The sequence below is a fragment of the Gamsiella multidivaricata genome (assembly GCF_025024155.1).
Source record: "Gamsiella multidivaricata strain RSA 2152 chromosome Unknown BC939scaffold_43, whole genome shotgun sequence".
NCBI classification, from domain to species: Eukaryota; Fungi; Mortierellomycota; class Mortierellomycetes; order Mortierellales; family Mortierellaceae; genus Gamsiella; species Gamsiella multidivaricata.
The window spans coordinates 140198-155866 of NW_026251751.1; the positions used below are offsets into that span (position 1 = coordinate 140198).

Genomic DNA, 15669 nt, shown 5'->3' on the forward strand with positions numbered 1-15669 from the left:
TTTACTCTGTATATATTCATGTTATGTCCGTCCTCAAGATGGTTTACTAGTAGCTTAAGATGGCCAGGATATCTTGTCTGGTTGGCCTCAGATGGCTCGAAACATACGGGCACATGTAAAATAACGATACACTGAGAGGCTCGGCCAAACATGCCTTGTTGGTAAAGATATTGTTCAGCCTACTGCCATCGCCGATGCTGCCATAGCCATCAAGGATCCTTATGCAGCTATAAAAACCACTATGGCAGGCCATGAGTGGCGCCAGTGTACCTTATCTCATCTCCCCAGGCGGTCATCCGCGGCAAGGTCGAGATATAGAAGCTGTTCAGCGGATCAATGACCCAGAGAACATCGTTACCATCTATAGCTATGTCAATAATTGTCTCGGTTGGAAAACCGCTGCAGAACATGATATTAATGGTGTTCAAGCTCATTCACTATCGGAACTGCAGTTAGTGATGAGTTCGTGTTAGCTACGTAGCTGGCTGCATAAACGCTCTTCGTTTTCGGAATCGGCAGCATGGATAAAACACGCCACTTTGCCCTACGTGACTCCCGGCACGTGCACAGTAGTTGTCACTCTGTCCGCTGCAGGCCGGACTTTTGATGCCTTTGTGCTTTCTAACGTACTGATTGATAGACATACACGATACTTCTCCAAAGCCTCTAGTCTCAAACATTTGCGCTGGCGAATTGACAACCTCAGTGTCCAGGCGCTAGATGACGTTGAGGTAGGTACTATTGCAGCTGAGGGCGTCGTACTGAACTTGGACAGCGCAATAGATCAGGCTGCCTGGGGTCTCGTACTACCCCTGTCAACGCTCAGCCTGACAAGTCTGATCCGTGATAGGGAGACTTACGCAACCACCACTACAGTCGGTATCGTTGGAATGGTTGCAACTCTATGGCAAAATATTACCACTGCATTGGCCGACGCATGTAGTGCACAGACGTGCGCTGGCGTGGTAGGAGGCGTCAGTCGAGACGCCGCCACCGTTGGTGATGGTGTGTGTGAGGGTTCGCCGCTGACTGTAGACAACACCGCACGAGCGTGCGAAAATGCAGGTTGATTCCTTTGCGGGTGCAGCATGGGATATGTAAAATACACCCCTCTGTATGCTCGGAAACCCCACAGTCTAGAGCTTATTCCCCTGAAATAGCCATAATAACCGATGGAGGGCAGCGTGCGGTTAAATTGAATCAGCCCAAGCGGATTGCTTGCCTTTCTACATTTGGATAGTTCGAAACTTTAATTGCTTTTAGCACTTTTGACAGCGATCTGGGGCTGTGCAAATTGAAGGGACAACTACGAAACAGATCCTCATACTTTGATCTAGGCTACCCTTCTCATTGATTTCGTCCAGGTAGCCGCCCTAAGAACATGCCTTACCACTTCATATTCTTGTTCAGTAAAACATTTCATTGGAGGCGCGGCTTATTTCTGAATATATTCAGTGCAGCGCCTCCACACTCCATTATGCGTTAAAACCTATCAGGCAAGTGTACGGTACTCCTGCAGTGCAATCGTGCCTTCCATCAATATGAAGAAAGTCAAAGGTTATGCTTATCTGGAAATGTCAAGAGAGTGTGTTCAGTTGGCTCGAAGTAATGTACAGGGTGCGATTTATTGCGAAATAAACACTCAGTCGGTCCTAGGCCTCTTGCCCTTGCCTCGACCCTGAGCTCCACCGTCCAAAGCAGGTCTCTTGCCCTTTGCTTGATTCAACTGCTGCTGTTGCTGCTGTTGCTGCTGCGGGTTCTTTCCTTTTCCGCCACTGCTATTTTGACCCTTGCCACCAGTAGGAGCCACTGCCGGCTTTGGTGTCTTCACAACGATTGGCATGGTTGTCTTGATCGATTTGATATTCGTCGCAATCCAGTCCACAGAACTCTTTTGTGTCCTTGGGGTCGTACCCGCCGTTGCTGCCATCGTTGTCGCTGTCGTTGTCGTTGTCGTCTCGGAAATAACTGACGTAGACGTTGTCAAAACCACAGGGGTTTCTGCTGTTGTCAATGAAGCTAAGGTCGAATTTGCGATTGCTGCCGATGTTGCTGTCGATGTCGTTACTGCCTGACTCGATTCTGCAGCCACCACCTTTGCTCCCGCTGACGACTTTGCCTTTTTCGGCTGTTTCGCTACCGGGGACGTGACCTTGGGCAACCATGATACCATGATAGGCTCAACTATCCGTCCGAGGATCATGATCAGACCCTCTGCTTCCTTAGATCCTGCCTTAATCGCCACCGCGCCAACCGCAGGCATTCCTAGTGCCTCGCTCAATTTCCTTTCTGAACCTCTCAAAAACGGGAAAAGCACTGTTCCTGGAAGCATGGCGACCATGGGACCCAGATGTGAATACAGATGTGCTGGTACCAGATCGCCCTTGCAAATGAAGATAGCGCTGGGTGCAGGGTGTGATGATATGTTGTCGATAGACCGTTCCAGAGCCTTGGTTATGGCATTAATTCCGATAACGGTGGATCTCAATATTTCAGGTGGTGGTAGTGACTGGGGCGCTGATGATGACTTTGGTGTTTCTTCATTCATGGAGGCTAATGCGGGATTTGGCCCTGATGATGCTGTGCTATTACTGTCGCTCGATGCCTTTTTAGATGCCTTCCCTGATTTTTCCTGCTTTGGTTTGATCGAGCTCCTATTATGGTGGGTATTGTGGAGCTCGCGGATCGGCTTCAAGAGACTACCAGGACGTGAGCGAGCAGGTTACCAGAGAAGCGCATTCAGGTCAGCAGAACGACAAAAATAACAAGGCACTGAAAGTTCCTAAAAACACGATGCAGCTCCTAGTTCGATGGCCAATACGTACTCGCAAAGAACATCCAGAACAATCGTATTGTCCTCGCTTGTCACCTCAGGCCTGTTTTTATATCGCAAACATGGGGCATGTTAGGTCAAGATGTATGTATGCAAAGAAAAGAAAAAAAACTCGTCTCCTTTGACGATTAACGGACATCCCAGGAAATTACATCCGCATCCAAATTCCGCTGCAATTCGTTACCATGGAATATTAAAAGGCGTATCGAGTACGTTCTTGAACACAACCTTGGTCTTTTTGGCTTCTGCGCGCATGCCGCCCGAGTGCGTAACAGCACCCTTCCCTTGTTTCTGATTCAATGACATTCCTGTTATGCAGCCGTCGTTCCAAGTAGTCACTTCTCAAGAATGTGTTTGGAGCCGTCGTTTTCCAGAATCCTGTCCTTTAAGGTCTGTCGTCGGGTGTGTCCCAATGAGGGGCTGTTAAAAGGTGATCAGGTTTGCTTCAAGTCTCCCAGGATGTTTGTTGCCTCCTCCCACTGCAAGCCACCGAATCCTGTAATAGTGTCTGGTGCTCGCATGGTGCATAGCTTCTTTGCTTCTCTTCCATCACTTCAACCGTCCCCCTTCACCTTCTCTCTGCTCTTCATTATTCACCTCAAGTTCACCGCCATAAATGTCGCAACCAAATCCCATTGTATGCTCTTGGACCAACAGGAACGCTTGCATCAACTAACAGGACTTGCTGTGAAGGATAAAAAAAAACGCGCCACAAACTGACACTCGACTGCGTTCATATCTCTTGATGCCCACCACAATACCAATAGGTATTTTTTGATGTCTCCATTGGCGGCAGACCAGCTGGCCGCATGAAGATGGAGCTCTTTGCGGATGTTGTGCCAAAGACCGCCGAGAACTTTAGGTAAAAAGTCATGGGAGGGAGGGTAGCGATATATATCAAAAGTAGCGCAAATTTGTCGAACAATTCCAAGTCCTGACATTTGATATCTATCGTATTCTTTTTGAAATAGACAACTCTGCACAGGCGAATATAAAAAGAACGGTGTGCCACAGGGATACAAGGGATGTACATTTCACAGAGTCATCAAGGATTTCATGATCCAGGGCGGCGACTTCCTCAAGGTACAGCAGCAAAAATATAGACACCGACCATCATTCTTTTTCAGACGATTGTATACTGACAGGGATTCTTTCGATACGGGCGTTTGTAGGGCGATGGTACAGGATCAATGAGTATTTACGGCGAAAAGTTTGCGGACGAGAACTTTACGATCAAACATACGGGACCAGGATTGCTGTCCATGGCCAACAGTGGACCAAACACAAACGGATGCCAGGTAACGCTCCCCTCCTCTTGTGGAACCTTTCATTTCTTGAGTGATACAAGGCCCCTTCTTTTTTTTTTTTTTTTTTTTTTTTTTTTTGGCTGCTGCTGGGAACAAGGGATTGCTAATATTTATTTTGTATCTACCTCTTTGACGGATATACACTAGTTCTTTATCACGTCAACGAAAACAGAGTTTTTGGACGGACGGCATGTGGTATTCGGAAAGCTGATTGACGGACTGTTGACGCTTCGCAAGATCGAAAACGTGCAGACTGGACCGAACAATAAGCCCAAGTTGCAGGTTGTTATTACCGAGTGCGGGGAATATTAGACCGCTCAATGGGATCGCTGCCGATACGAACATGTGGATCACAATAATAATAAAAAAAACAAAGATGCAGTAGCAAACAATTTGATGAATAATGGTCTTATAAGACTACTTTTTTTGTTCCATCGAGGAGTTGATATGTACAAAAAACGTTTTATTGTTTCACCAGAATGTCTGATTTTTTACTTGAGCCACTTGCGGTAGCTTTGGACCAAAGTCTCTTGGCTAGGTGTAGCTTTCTGAACAGTGCTCCTCTCAAGAACCGCATCCTTCCATTCAAAGAAGCGCTTCAGCTCCGGGTTGCTCTCTACAGTGATGTCCTTAACTCCGTTGTATTGGGTGAGGAGAAAGAATCGGGCCAGGAAGGGAGCGATCGCCAGATCTGCGAACGTGAACTTGTTGCCCAAGAAGAAGGATCCCTCGCCATCGGTCTCCTTGCGGTGTGCATTAAGCAACAACTTGTTGAACTTTCCGAGCTCGACAATCAATTCCTCGCGGTGCTTGGCGGCCTCGGCGCTGTCGAGGGTGAAGGCAGTCTTGTGGTGAACAGGCTGGGTGCGGGCACCCCAGTGGTGGATCAAGTAGCGGGTCTGAGCACGCTGCAGGGGATCCGAAGGGAGGAGACTGGTTTTATTTTTTGAAAATTGGTGGAGAATGAATTAGCCATTGTCGTCTTGGGATATTTCGATATTAGTTCAGCTCTGCTGGAGAACTTACCCAGCCTCGGGATGGAGATCAGCCAAGTACTCGGCAACGAAGAGCGACTCGAGAATGATGTGCTTGTCGTCGACCTTCAAGGCAGGGACCTGGCCATAGGGGTTGATATCCTTGAGGTACCAGTCAGGACGGGGGACAGAGAGATCGATGGAGACGACCTCGTGTTCAGTGTTGGTCTCTGCTGCTGCGATGACAGCACGGGCAGCATAGGGGCAGAGGTCAGAGTTGTAGAGGACGAACTTTTGGGCAGTCATGGTGGTAATATCTTTAGGCAAAAGAAAATGGCGGGATAAGAGAGAGAGAGAGAAAGTGAATAGTGAAAAGAATGGGGACTGGTAGTGTGGGAGCATCCATGGCCCCTTTTATACTCTGCAATGTTGCAGAAAGAGAAGGGCTAAACAAGATTCCAGGATTCGAAATGGCCAGCCAATTGGAGCCCGGGTTGGATCGCCCGATCGAAACCTCCCAAATGCTCCATACGCATCCCATTATTAAGCGCGGCTTTTGACGACGTCAGTAGTATCATTTATGCGAACTCTGGTGCAACAGAGCCATCTGAGCTATCTGAGCACGAATTGCACCATCCTTCCTTTGCTTCTCCACTTCCATTATTAAGCAGCGCGGTGCAAGACTCAGCAACGGCCATCATCCGTGCTTACAGAGGGACAACAATGAAGAAATGAAAAATGAGGCGAACATTTGTGCAGATCACACCATTTTTTTTTTATTATCACTCTCCCTTTTTTTTTTTCCTGTGAAAGCTCATTGAGTCCGTTTGGGATCTACACGTGAGTACGCGGCGCGTCTGTTTCGTCAAACGGTCGCCTACATATAGTGCAACAGCACCATTCAAGTAGGTCCATATGCCACAGAAGCAAACAAAAACAACCGCAACAGGCAGTGCTCCCCCCAAGCAATCCCTACTCATGATGCTTATTGAGTATAGCTATAGCGATGACAGTGACAGATGACTGGGTGATTAGATATCTAGGGATCGTTAGCGGTGAAATACCGTGTCAACTATCGACTTTTTTTTTTTTTTTTTTTTTTTTTGGTGGGGAGGGGGTGGAGGGGATGAAATGATCCACCAACGGAACTCTAGTCAAGAAAATCTTCAAGAACCGGGATCCAAAATGTGAAAATGGGTATTTCCAAAAAAAAAAAAAAAAAATCAGTCAGGTTGTGAGGCAGTAGATTGTCGATTCCTTCCCGAGCTCCTGGAGATCCAATTCTGCTAGTGGCGCACGCACGCAGGCGTACCTGTGAGAAGCTCAAGCGTGAACGAGGATATTGTGTGTATTTTAGCTACAAGAAGACTTTTCGAGCAGCCGTCCAAAAAGGACTGGGTTCTCCTTAAGGTACCGGTCTGGTCGAGATGGTGCTGAGGTCGATATGGATGAGTTCATGTAACCTGTTTTATCTCCGCCATTAGCGAGCACTGCATGGGCAGGGGCACACGGACAGAACCTGTTATAGAGGATGAGCCTTTTGAACCGCTGCCATATTTTGCGAAATAATTTATGAGAGAGGACAACGAATACGGATACGGATATGAAATTGTGATTTGGAAATAAAAGCGCATTACTCAGCTTCGCCTAAAATCTATGTATATGAGCATCGTGTGAGATCTTCGAATAAGGCACTCTGGCGTAAGGATCATTTTATTCTATTGTTTCCTCCTCTCCTCCGCTATTGCTGCACTAAGTTAGGCAACGCACCGAATCCATTAGCGCCGGCTACCCCTGTTGCTGGGACACCAGACTCCTTTGCGGCTGGGAAATTTCTCCAGTTCAGAAGCAAGCCCTTCAAGGATCGAATCTCGCTCTTCAATGCCGATTCAGGAGTCGTTGGATCCGTCAGTCCTCCTTTACCAGAGGCAGCTGCGCCAGCAGTGTTGTATCCATAATACCTTGAGGTTGGGTACGCAATCGAACTCGTCAGCGCATAAGTCTCCTTGGTGATGTACTCTGCCAGATCTTGTGTCGTGGCCCTCGTAGCCTTCAGTTGCTCAAAATTCATGCTGTTGGCGTGCGTTTCCAGTTTCTTTGAAAAGCCGTCCAGCTGCTTGACAGTCGATGGATTAGTTGTCAATGGTTTTGTAGCGATGCTTGTTTCTGTCGAAACCGTCAATGTCTTGTTTGTAATTGACCCTGTCTCGTCCTCTTCTTCCTCTACAGTCGTCTTGGTGTCCTTGATCTTCTTGACCGGCACACGGTTGCTGCCGAGGTGGAGACCCTGCAGATATTCCCTGTATCCCGAAAGCCGCTCCTTAAGTTTGCTCAGCAGCTCTGTCTGGGAGACCGCCAACTTTTGCCGGGCACTCGTGATACCACGGACCATGGGGTATATTACTTTCTACGTTGGCGATACAGAGCCGTTCAAGAAGTGTTAAAATCAATGCCATTTGATCCCAGTAGTTGCGCTCTCAAGAAAAATAACTGCGATCTGTATATTTGCGGCTTCCTTACCTGGACAAGAATTGATGTCAAGACAGTGACACCTCCAGAGATCAACATGGCGATAACCAGCTTTTTCTTGAATGCATTCGGATCAACTACAGCCTGTTGCTGCTGTGGAATATACATTGGCTGGGCATATGCTTGCATTGGAGCATAGTTACGGGGAGGAACTGGAGGCGGGACTGAATTGCTCGATACCGGTGCGGTAGATGGCTGGTATGGCTGCTGCAATTGCTGTTGTGGTGGAGGAGTGGTGCTAACAGCAGGCTACAGATCAAGAACGTTCATTGTGATGTTAATAGGCTGCTACTCTGCAAGTATGCGATCCGATATGACTGCAAATAGCGTGGCAAATTGTCCTTACGGCAGATGCTGTTCCAATAACTCGGGCTTTTGCGAGCTCGATTTCCTTTGCTGTCAGACCCTTTTTTTCCAGGAACTGGGTCTTTTTGGACTCTTCGGCCGACTGAACACTGGGTGAGGAAAGGAACGACACTGCCTGCTGAACCATGTTCTCACGAACGGGCGCATCCGAAACGGGGGCTGCTGTGGCGGTTGCTGCTGCTGCTGCCACCGGAGTAGCCGTCGAGGTGGCGATCGGTGCTGGCGCTGCGGGAGCCGGTGCTGCTGTGGTTGACGGGATTGTTGAAACACCAGCATTGTTGTTAGCGGCGTTGGCTCGTGCAGCTTGTGAGACCTGCTGGGCCTTCTCTCTTGCCTCCTTCTGACGCTTCAAGAGGGCCTCACGACGTTCATTCCTCTGCTCGGCTGTCAGGGCCTGTCCATCGCTGTTGTTCCCCTGCAGAAGTTGACGAACAGGGTCAATTGACTGGGCTGGGGGATTGGTGGTGGGGTTGCTATCGTCGCTCATGGTCCTTGAACGGTACAGTGCAGGTACCGACTGAAGTCCTGAAGTGAGATCGGGTAGAGAAGAGTAAGTGAAAGCGAATGAGTAATGGGGAGTAAAGTGAACGGCGGGCGAGGGAAGCGGGGAAAGAGAGTTCGATCATCATGTGATGATAGTCATTAGCTTCGGAACCGAAAAAAATCGAGGCCGAGGGGGCCGAGGGGTTGCCTCTCATTGGCTCTGTGGGTTAGTGCCTAGAGACTGGACCCTGGGAGGGCTACCTTACCCTTTACAACATAGATTTGGATAAACTGGCCATTGCATGATTCCAGGATGGCATACAGTGCAGAATGTTTTACGCCAGAAATGGTATCTCCCTCATGTTTATCAAGGAATCGCATGCTACAGCGGTTTAATTATCAAGGACCCTCATAACCTGCAGACAACACGATGAGTTGTGGGCAATACAAGGATGCGTGCTTGATTTATTGAATGTAGATGTGTGTATGATACAATGCTTGAGACCATGTTAGGCTCCTCACCATTTACCTAACAGACCTCATGGCCTGGACCTTCTCGTTAAAGAGGTTTTCCGCGCCCTCCCAGACACTGCTCTTCTCACGATGCTCCAGATCAATGATTGTGGGCAACAGGTCTCTTGAGAAGGCCTCGCTCGACTCCCTTGGCAGCAAGGTGGGCAAGTGATCGATAGAGCAGACATCCAGGGGAAGAGGATTCTTGGTTGGGACGTCAACAACAGCCTTATCAAACGTGGTATTGACAGAGTAAACGGGGATAGGGTTGTGGGGATTGGTGGTGTCGCAGGAAACATCGACGATGACGGACATGTTGCGCTCTCCGTCGAGCATTGCTGGCGTGAAGAATGGAGGGATGGGCTTGTTCAAGTAGATGCAGTTGACAAAGATCTCGGACTGGAGAATGCGGGGAAAGGGTCCTCCCTCCTTGGTCTCGGCCAAGTCCCACTTGATGATCTTTTCCTCAGGGATACCAACAGCGCGAGCAAAGTCGCAGGCGCCACTTCCGCAGCGTCCCAATGCGCCCATGACCATGACCTCAGGGATCTTGCCCCCGTTAACCTCGACTGTTTTTGGTGGCACAAAGAATAAAGAGGATTAGTCACTGTCTCGTCCGTGGGAAAAGGATGGACAAAAAAAGAATCGAACCAGAAAACTGGTTTCTTACCTGCGCGAGTCAAGCGCTCTTTGATGTAGGTGATCAGAGCAGCCTCGTTGGGGAAAGGCTTGTATGGAGGCAAGGGCTGGCCAGGGTTCAGCTTCTGATGGCACCAGTCATCGACTCCAATAGCGGCTCCTGCGAATCCAGCATGGTATCCGAAAGCGGCGACACGGCGTCCGTTGGAATCATTCAAGAACTCGAGGTCCAGAATGGTTCCGTTGCCGGCATCGAAGCGTCCTAGGATTTCGGTCCAGCCTCCCTGGTTCTTAAAGCAATGGGCGAAAAAGATGTGGGTGTGGTGCAGAGGATGGGTCTCGCCCTCAGGGAGCTCCTTGAGTCCAACGATATATGCCTCCTTAGGCGCCTTGCGCCACTCTCCAAAGGGGACTATGTGACATCCAACCCTGATGGGATTGTAGATCAAAAAAGCGTTAGGAAATCTTTGTTTCGATTTGCAACAGAGTGATTGCATCTGTGGTTGAGAGGGTATAAGGAGACTTACTTTTCGTATTCCTCGTCATCAAAGATGCGCTCGGGGGATCGCTCGACAGTGATCTTGAATCCACGGTCGAGCAGGGTCTTGCAGGTGGAGGGCGTCAGAGCGGCGCGGTGCTCCATTGCCTTTGTTTCTGCTCTCAGCCAAAGATAAACCATTGTTGTAGATGTGTCTGTGTGGGGTGTTGGAGTTTAGGTGGAAAGACTGTCGATGAGACGGAGGCGGGTTGAGAGGGATGTGTATGGATTGTATGAGTGTGTGGGAGATAAAGAGAAGGGGAGAAATGGGGTTCCGTATTTATACAGCGCGCAGTTCCTGTTCCTGATGATCCATATCACCATCTCATATCATATCGCTCCAACGAACTCTGACTGCAAGTGAGACGAAGCAGATCTTTGTGCTCTGAAGGGCAATGTGTGACGGGCTACCCGTTTACCCAGAGGTCTCTCGCACGGCGAAACACCGAATAAAATTATCATCCGTCCCAACTTTATCAATCTCTCACGATCCATCGCCATCTTGTGGACAAATCAACTGTATCTCAAATTGGTGGCGTTACCTCATTTCTCAGTTCTCATTTCTAGGGGAGAGGCTCCAATGGGGTCCACAGGAAACGTATCCATCCCTCGGTGCACGTACAGGGCGTGTTATCACCACCGCTCTCTACGCCTCATTGGTCGTTGTCTGGCACTGTCCCTGGACAAAGAGTCGTCCTTTCATCTGGTTCGGTTGAGAAGAATAGCCAGACTCGAAATGGAAGTGCGTTCGTTTCCCACGGCTGTAAACCCCTATCCAGATCCAGACCAATCCATTCTATTTTATTTTCACAAACACCTATGCTCCTCCTCTGCCTCTGTCTCTGCCTCTGACTCCCTCTCATGCAATCCAATCGACTGATGTATATCCTTGTCTCGGAAGAGGCCAACTATGGAAGGGAATTCCGAGAACTGTTAATAAAACGCTGGACATGGCACAGCCGGCCATCTTGAACAGGTTTCGGGGGTGAGGCGGTGGAGAAAGAGGATGAAGGTCAGTTTCATGGCTACGGAACTAAAACTGCCCAAGGTCGTGGATGTCACGCTAGACTAGCCTCATGAGGCGAATGAAGGATGTCCGACGGTCGATTATGCAAGGCGTATGCCGCTGTGTACGTGTCTGCCTGAGAAGCCGTGTAGGATGGCACGGCATGGCAGCCTGCGTCGAGTGGTTAGCTGTTGAAGAGACGAGGGGGAGGGGCGTCTCCTGAAGAGATATATGTCTGTATGTGTGTATGTGTGTATGTGTGTATGTGTGTATGTGTGTATGTGTGTATGTGTGTGTGTGTGTGTGTGTGTGTGTGAGTGTGTGAGCAAGTGAGCGAGCAAGTGAGTGAGTGAGTGAGTGAGTGAGCGAGTGAAGCGAGAACAATGCGCACACACCCTCCTACCCCAATCAGAGGCCACAGAACACGGACTCAACTCAACACAACACAACACAACACAACGCAACACCGCCCTGTTTCTCGTCCCTGTGGTTCGCTCATTTAATCGACTATGGACTATGGCCTATGTATGGCCTATGGACTATGGACTATGAACAGTGAACAGTGAACAGTGGACGACGAACAATGGACGTCCTTCCAGGCTGCAGGCGTCAGCTGGTCACACGCGTGCATAAAGACATCGCCCTGGCCTGCCTATCCCCTTCTCCCCCCTCCCCTTCCTCTTCCTCATTTCTTTTTTCTTCAACCTCAACTCATCCCCTCGCCACCATACTGCTCATTCAAGTCATCCCCATCCCCATCCTCACCCCCATCCCCATCCTGTCTCGTCTTCAGGAATCAAGAAACACCCGAGCCAGCGAACTCAACTGAAGAACGCTCCTTAACACCCACCACAGCCAAAAAAAACATCCCAAACGCGCTTCTTCGCCTCAAATCTAACCAAGAGAATGCCGGTCTTCACTCAGATATGCTCTCCCGATCCTGTTGCGGACCCAGCTGCTGCCGTGACCATCTGCACCTGCGAGTGTCTCCCGGACGAGAACACCATGCTCATCGACTCTTCGGAAGGTACAAATACCCTCGGCACCAATGGACAGAGTGGACTGTTCGTTTATATCGACGGCGTCCGTCATTGGGCTACCTGCGCCCTAAACGCCGCCACCAATTCTCATGCAAATCTCAGCGACAGAAAGATGGCACTTCTCAAACAGCAGCAGCAACAGAAGTCAATTGGCGGCCTCGCCCTACTTCGGAAACCACCCGTTCCTGCGACCCCTCAGCGGTATGATCCATTCTCACCCGCGCGTCTTCGACCAACTAAGACCTCGCATCTGTACGCAGGGAGCCGGTTCAGGGGCAAGCAAAAGTCTGGAAGCAGCAGCTATGATGTCATGGTCGACATTAAGGTATGCACAATGCAGAATGAATTCAGATGCTTAAATGTTGGTTTGATCCGTTCACACGATAACCCATAGCTATTTTACTGTTCATTTACAAACAGGATGTCAATCTGGCGGACTCGTCATTATGCGGATACCTACACATCAACGGACTCACCGAGGAATACCCCGAACTCACCACGTTTTTTGATGCCGAGATAATCGGGGATGCACACCCTTTCGTTACCAAGAAATGGGAAGCAGACGCAAAGACGGATAAGGAACACTGGGTAAGTTGATTCTGAAGGAGGCTCAACGGAGACATGTGGTTAATAGCTCGAGGTTCGAGATGGATATGCATGATAGACACAGATATGTTCATCTTGGAAGCAACTGCTTCTCAACAGTAACACGTCAGCACACATGACCGTGTTTAATAACCTGTGGCTCACCTACATCTTTATTTCTTGCTTTCTTTTCTGCTGCATATAAACTTTATGTAGATGATGTTCAAGCCGTTTCATCCTATGAGCGATTCCTTTACACAAGAAAAGTTCAAGTACGACTTTCAGAACCAGGATGTGATCTTCATGCGCTGGAAAGAGCATTTTTTAGTTCCCGATCATCACGTCGAGGGCATCACGGGCGCCAGCTTTGCGGGCTTTTATTACATCTGCTACAACAAGGTCACCGGCGAGATCGACGGCTACTACTTTCATCGTTCCAGCGAAAAGTAAGATTCATCTTTATTTCATCCTTCTTTTTCTCCTCAAATACGTGAAACCATTAGATATAGTAGTCTCTTTTTTGTTCGCATTTCTGATCCTTTGGATATTGTCACTATTCATTCTCATTCTTAGATTTCAAAATCTGATGCTGACGCACATCCAGGACCAACCAATATCGTTTGGATCGTACGAGTTCCGCTAAGTGCGCACCCTCTATCCGTTAGTCCGATTGGCTACCTTGCCAAATAGTCAATATCTTCGAGCAGCTCATGGACTCTTTCCTTACTGCTGCCTGTACATATTCTTTTATCTTTGCTATCTGTTTGTTTTCTTCGTCGTTTTTTTTTTCTTGCCTAAACCCTCAAACAAATATCCTATTCTACCCGTTACTTTTCTCGCTTTGCGGCCTTTGTCCCTGGCCTTGGCTAAAGTCTTCCATTCATGAATAACGTCGAGAGGAGGAATGAATTACCTCTTATTGTACATAGTTAATAAAACACACAAATTCTGAGTATTAGTATCGTGTGTTCATTGATAGCCACCATGGGCTTCCTTGCTCGCCTGTCTCAGCGTGATTGTCGACATTCAGTGTTTTTCAGCCATGCGTGAGGCGTCCGATATTTGTGCATATCCTTCTATAGATAATGGAAAAGCGCTCAAGAAGTAGCATTGTAGGTTGACTAGTACTTCTTTGAGCCAACAGGGTCTTCTTACAGACTATGAGTATATTAAATTTCTGATTCTTTGGACCTCCAGAAGCTGTTTTACTGGACCGCATAGCCGCAGCCTTGTACGACATGGCACACCAAATGCTTCAAGCTGATCAGCTTCCTAGGGGGGGGGTTGCATGAACATTTTTTTCAAAAGAAGAATTGTTCAAGATGGTACGAGGAATCAGACTAATCGTCGGTGTTCATTCTATGCAAATTGACGCAAGATGGTGTCACAGACCGTAAATTAAACCGTGGAAATAGGCTCAATTTGATGCTAGTCGAGCCTGCAAACATATATACTACTATCTATGATAGGCCATTTGAGGTTATCCAACTATGGGTCGCGCTCCAGGCCGCGGCAAGGTATCGTAACCTTGTGTGATCGAGTATGATTTCCATACTAACCTAGCCATCCGCATCAATCTAACTGAACGCAAAAATCGCATCTCCTTACTGCAGCATGTCCTGAACTATTGAAGAAAGCAGAAAAAAAAAGAAAATCCCCTGAAATGTCTTAGGTGGGGCTTGGTCGATCGAGTACTCTTGTATCATGTAAAGGCATCGAGCTGAATTGGATGCAGTGAGCTGCATGACCCAATCGTCAAAGGAAGGGACAGTTGCCTACAGCAAATATTCATAGACATTCTCTTTTCATGGAGTTACTACTTACCTGCCTTTCTTTTTTTTTTTTGGTAGCACATGCACGGGAAACTGGCATCTCAGAAGAAATAGAACCTATGCCTTGGCTGAGTCGATCGAATCGAAATGGAACAGTATATTATCGATCGTGGAATTGTGGTCTTCATCACTTTTCTTGCGCCCTAGAATATGGCACTGCATACAGCTTACTAGACCCAGGTCCCCAATCTTAATGATCTAAAACCTGCTTCCGTCTACCATATCCCTTATCGTCAGGTGGCATTCTGCACTCTTGCCATGCAATTTGATTACTGACTAGTCAACAGCCTCGGATTATAGTACAATCTATCCATGCAGGAAAAACCCACGGGCGCTGTGGAAGCTAGCAAAGGTGATTCTGGAAAAAAGAGATTCTATCTCTGGTCAACAAAAGACCATGCTCAGGAATTTTGTCCACTGGCATACGAATGGACACAGGGCTTTTTTTTTTTTTTTATAGCGCGCTGTATGTCAGCTACTGATGTTCTGCCCGTTAAGGTTCAGCCCCCGACATGAACGTATTGTAGACTAGTGTAACACACGGGTGAAATGGGAGCGGCATGAACGAGTCCAAGCGTATGATTGGCGGAGTTGGACCTCGACTGCGTGCTGCGCCTGGTCCTTTCCCTGAAAGAGGTCTTTGATGGACTATTAGTCAAAAATCATTTCTTGGGCACATAGCCTTTCATGCACGTTCGGGGGGGTCAAGTTTGACACGTCTGACGTTCGTTTATGACTAAAATAGAAAATGCCCTTCCCCCCCCCCCTTAGCTTGCCTGCAGTTAGTGTACTCCACATGGGCACCGCCACCGTTAGGCAAGGTGTATATTCTGCCTGCTTGGATTAGCGGATTAGACAGGACTACCATCAAGCGCGTTGTTTTACATCACTGTTGGCATTCCTGCCGGCAGAATTTCTGCCGGCGTAGCAAAGGGTAGAATTAGTTCCTTAAAATACATCCCTTAGTCTTCAAAGACGTATAAAGACCGTTGCTTTTCCTCCTATTCTATTTCTCATCAACCGC

The 15669-nt window shown here is 48.3% G+C and overlaps 7 protein-coding genes across 7 annotated transcripts; 3 read left to right on the plus strand and 4 right to left on the minus strand.

Annotated features, from left to right (window-relative positions):
* Positions 1 to 1642: 1642 nt before the first annotated feature.
* BC939DRAFT_504237 (uncharacterized protein) lies at positions 1643 to 3139 on the minus strand (the record flags this gene model as incomplete). The annotated part of the gene is made up of 3 exons (XM_051560500.1): positions 1643 to 2699; positions 2826 to 2876; positions 3018 to 3139. 3 exons carry the CDS (start codon positions 3137 to 3139, stop codon positions 1643 to 1645), a joined length of 1230 nt encoding a protein of 409 aa, XP_051411000.1.
* A 142-nt stretch (positions 3140 to 3281) lies between these two features.
* On the plus strand, positions 3282 to 4526 carry BC939DRAFT_455184 (cyclophilin-like domain-containing protein). The gene is made up of 5 exons (XM_051556159.1): positions 3282 to 3470; positions 3601 to 3695; positions 3805 to 3916; positions 4006 to 4131; positions 4288 to 4526. The coding sequence occupies exons 1-5, from the start codon at positions 3450 to 3452 to the stop codon at positions 4450 to 4452; spliced, it is 519 nt and encodes a 172-aa protein (XP_051411001.1). The 5' UTR covers positions 3282 to 3449; the 3' UTR covers positions 4453 to 4526.
* BC939DRAFT_493939 (glutathione S-transferase) lies at positions 4488 to 5586 on the minus strand. Its single transcript, XM_051559579.1, has 2 exons — positions 5167 to 5586; positions 4488 to 5073 (listed from the first exon to the last, which is right to left on the minus strand). The coding sequence occupies exons 1-2, from the start codon at positions 5514 to 5516 to the stop codon at positions 4632 to 4634; spliced, it is 792 nt and encodes a 263-aa protein (XP_051411002.1). The 5' UTR covers positions 5517 to 5586; the 3' UTR covers positions 4488 to 4631.
* Positions 5587 to 6794: 1208 nt separating this feature from the next.
* Positions 6795 to 8593, minus strand: BC939DRAFT_455188 (peroxisomal membrane anchor protein conserved region-domain-containing protein). The gene is made up of 3 exons (XM_051556160.1): positions 7990 to 8593; positions 7635 to 7892; positions 6795 to 7521 (listed from the first exon to the last, which is right to left on the minus strand). Exons 1-3 carry the CDS (start codon positions 8494 to 8496, stop codon positions 6856 to 6858), a joined length of 1431 nt encoding a protein of 476 aa, XP_051411003.1. The 5' UTR covers positions 8497 to 8593; the 3' UTR covers positions 6795 to 6855.
* Positions 8594 to 9017: 424 nt separating this feature from the next.
* On the minus strand, positions 9018 to 10287 carry BC939DRAFT_484363 (uncharacterized protein; the record flags this gene model as incomplete). The annotated part of the gene is made up of 3 exons (XM_051559249.1): positions 9018 to 9574; positions 9676 to 10073; positions 10172 to 10287. 3 exons carry the CDS (start codon positions 10285 to 10287, stop codon positions 9018 to 9020), a joined length of 1071 nt encoding a protein of 356 aa, XP_051411004.1.
* Positions 10288 to 11812: 1525 nt separating this feature from the next.
* On the plus strand, positions 11813 to 13766 carry BC939DRAFT_455192 (vacuolar import and degradation protein-domain-containing protein). The gene is made up of 4 exons (XM_051556161.1): positions 11813 to 12553; positions 12649 to 12816; positions 13030 to 13259; positions 13387 to 13766. The coding sequence occupies exons 1-4, from the start codon at positions 12095 to 12097 to the stop codon at positions 13454 to 13456; spliced, it is 927 nt and encodes a 308-aa protein (XP_051411005.1). The 5' UTR covers positions 11813 to 12094; the 3' UTR covers positions 13457 to 13766.
* BC939DRAFT_455193 (uncharacterized protein) lies at positions 13295 to 13766 on the plus strand. Its single transcript, XM_051556162.1, has one exon. The coding sequence runs from the start codon at positions 13524 to 13526 to the stop codon at positions 13701 to 13703; it is 180 nt and encodes a 59-aa protein (XP_051411006.1). The 5' UTR covers positions 13295 to 13523; the 3' UTR covers positions 13704 to 13766.
* Positions 13767 to 15669: the final 1903 nt, after the last annotated feature.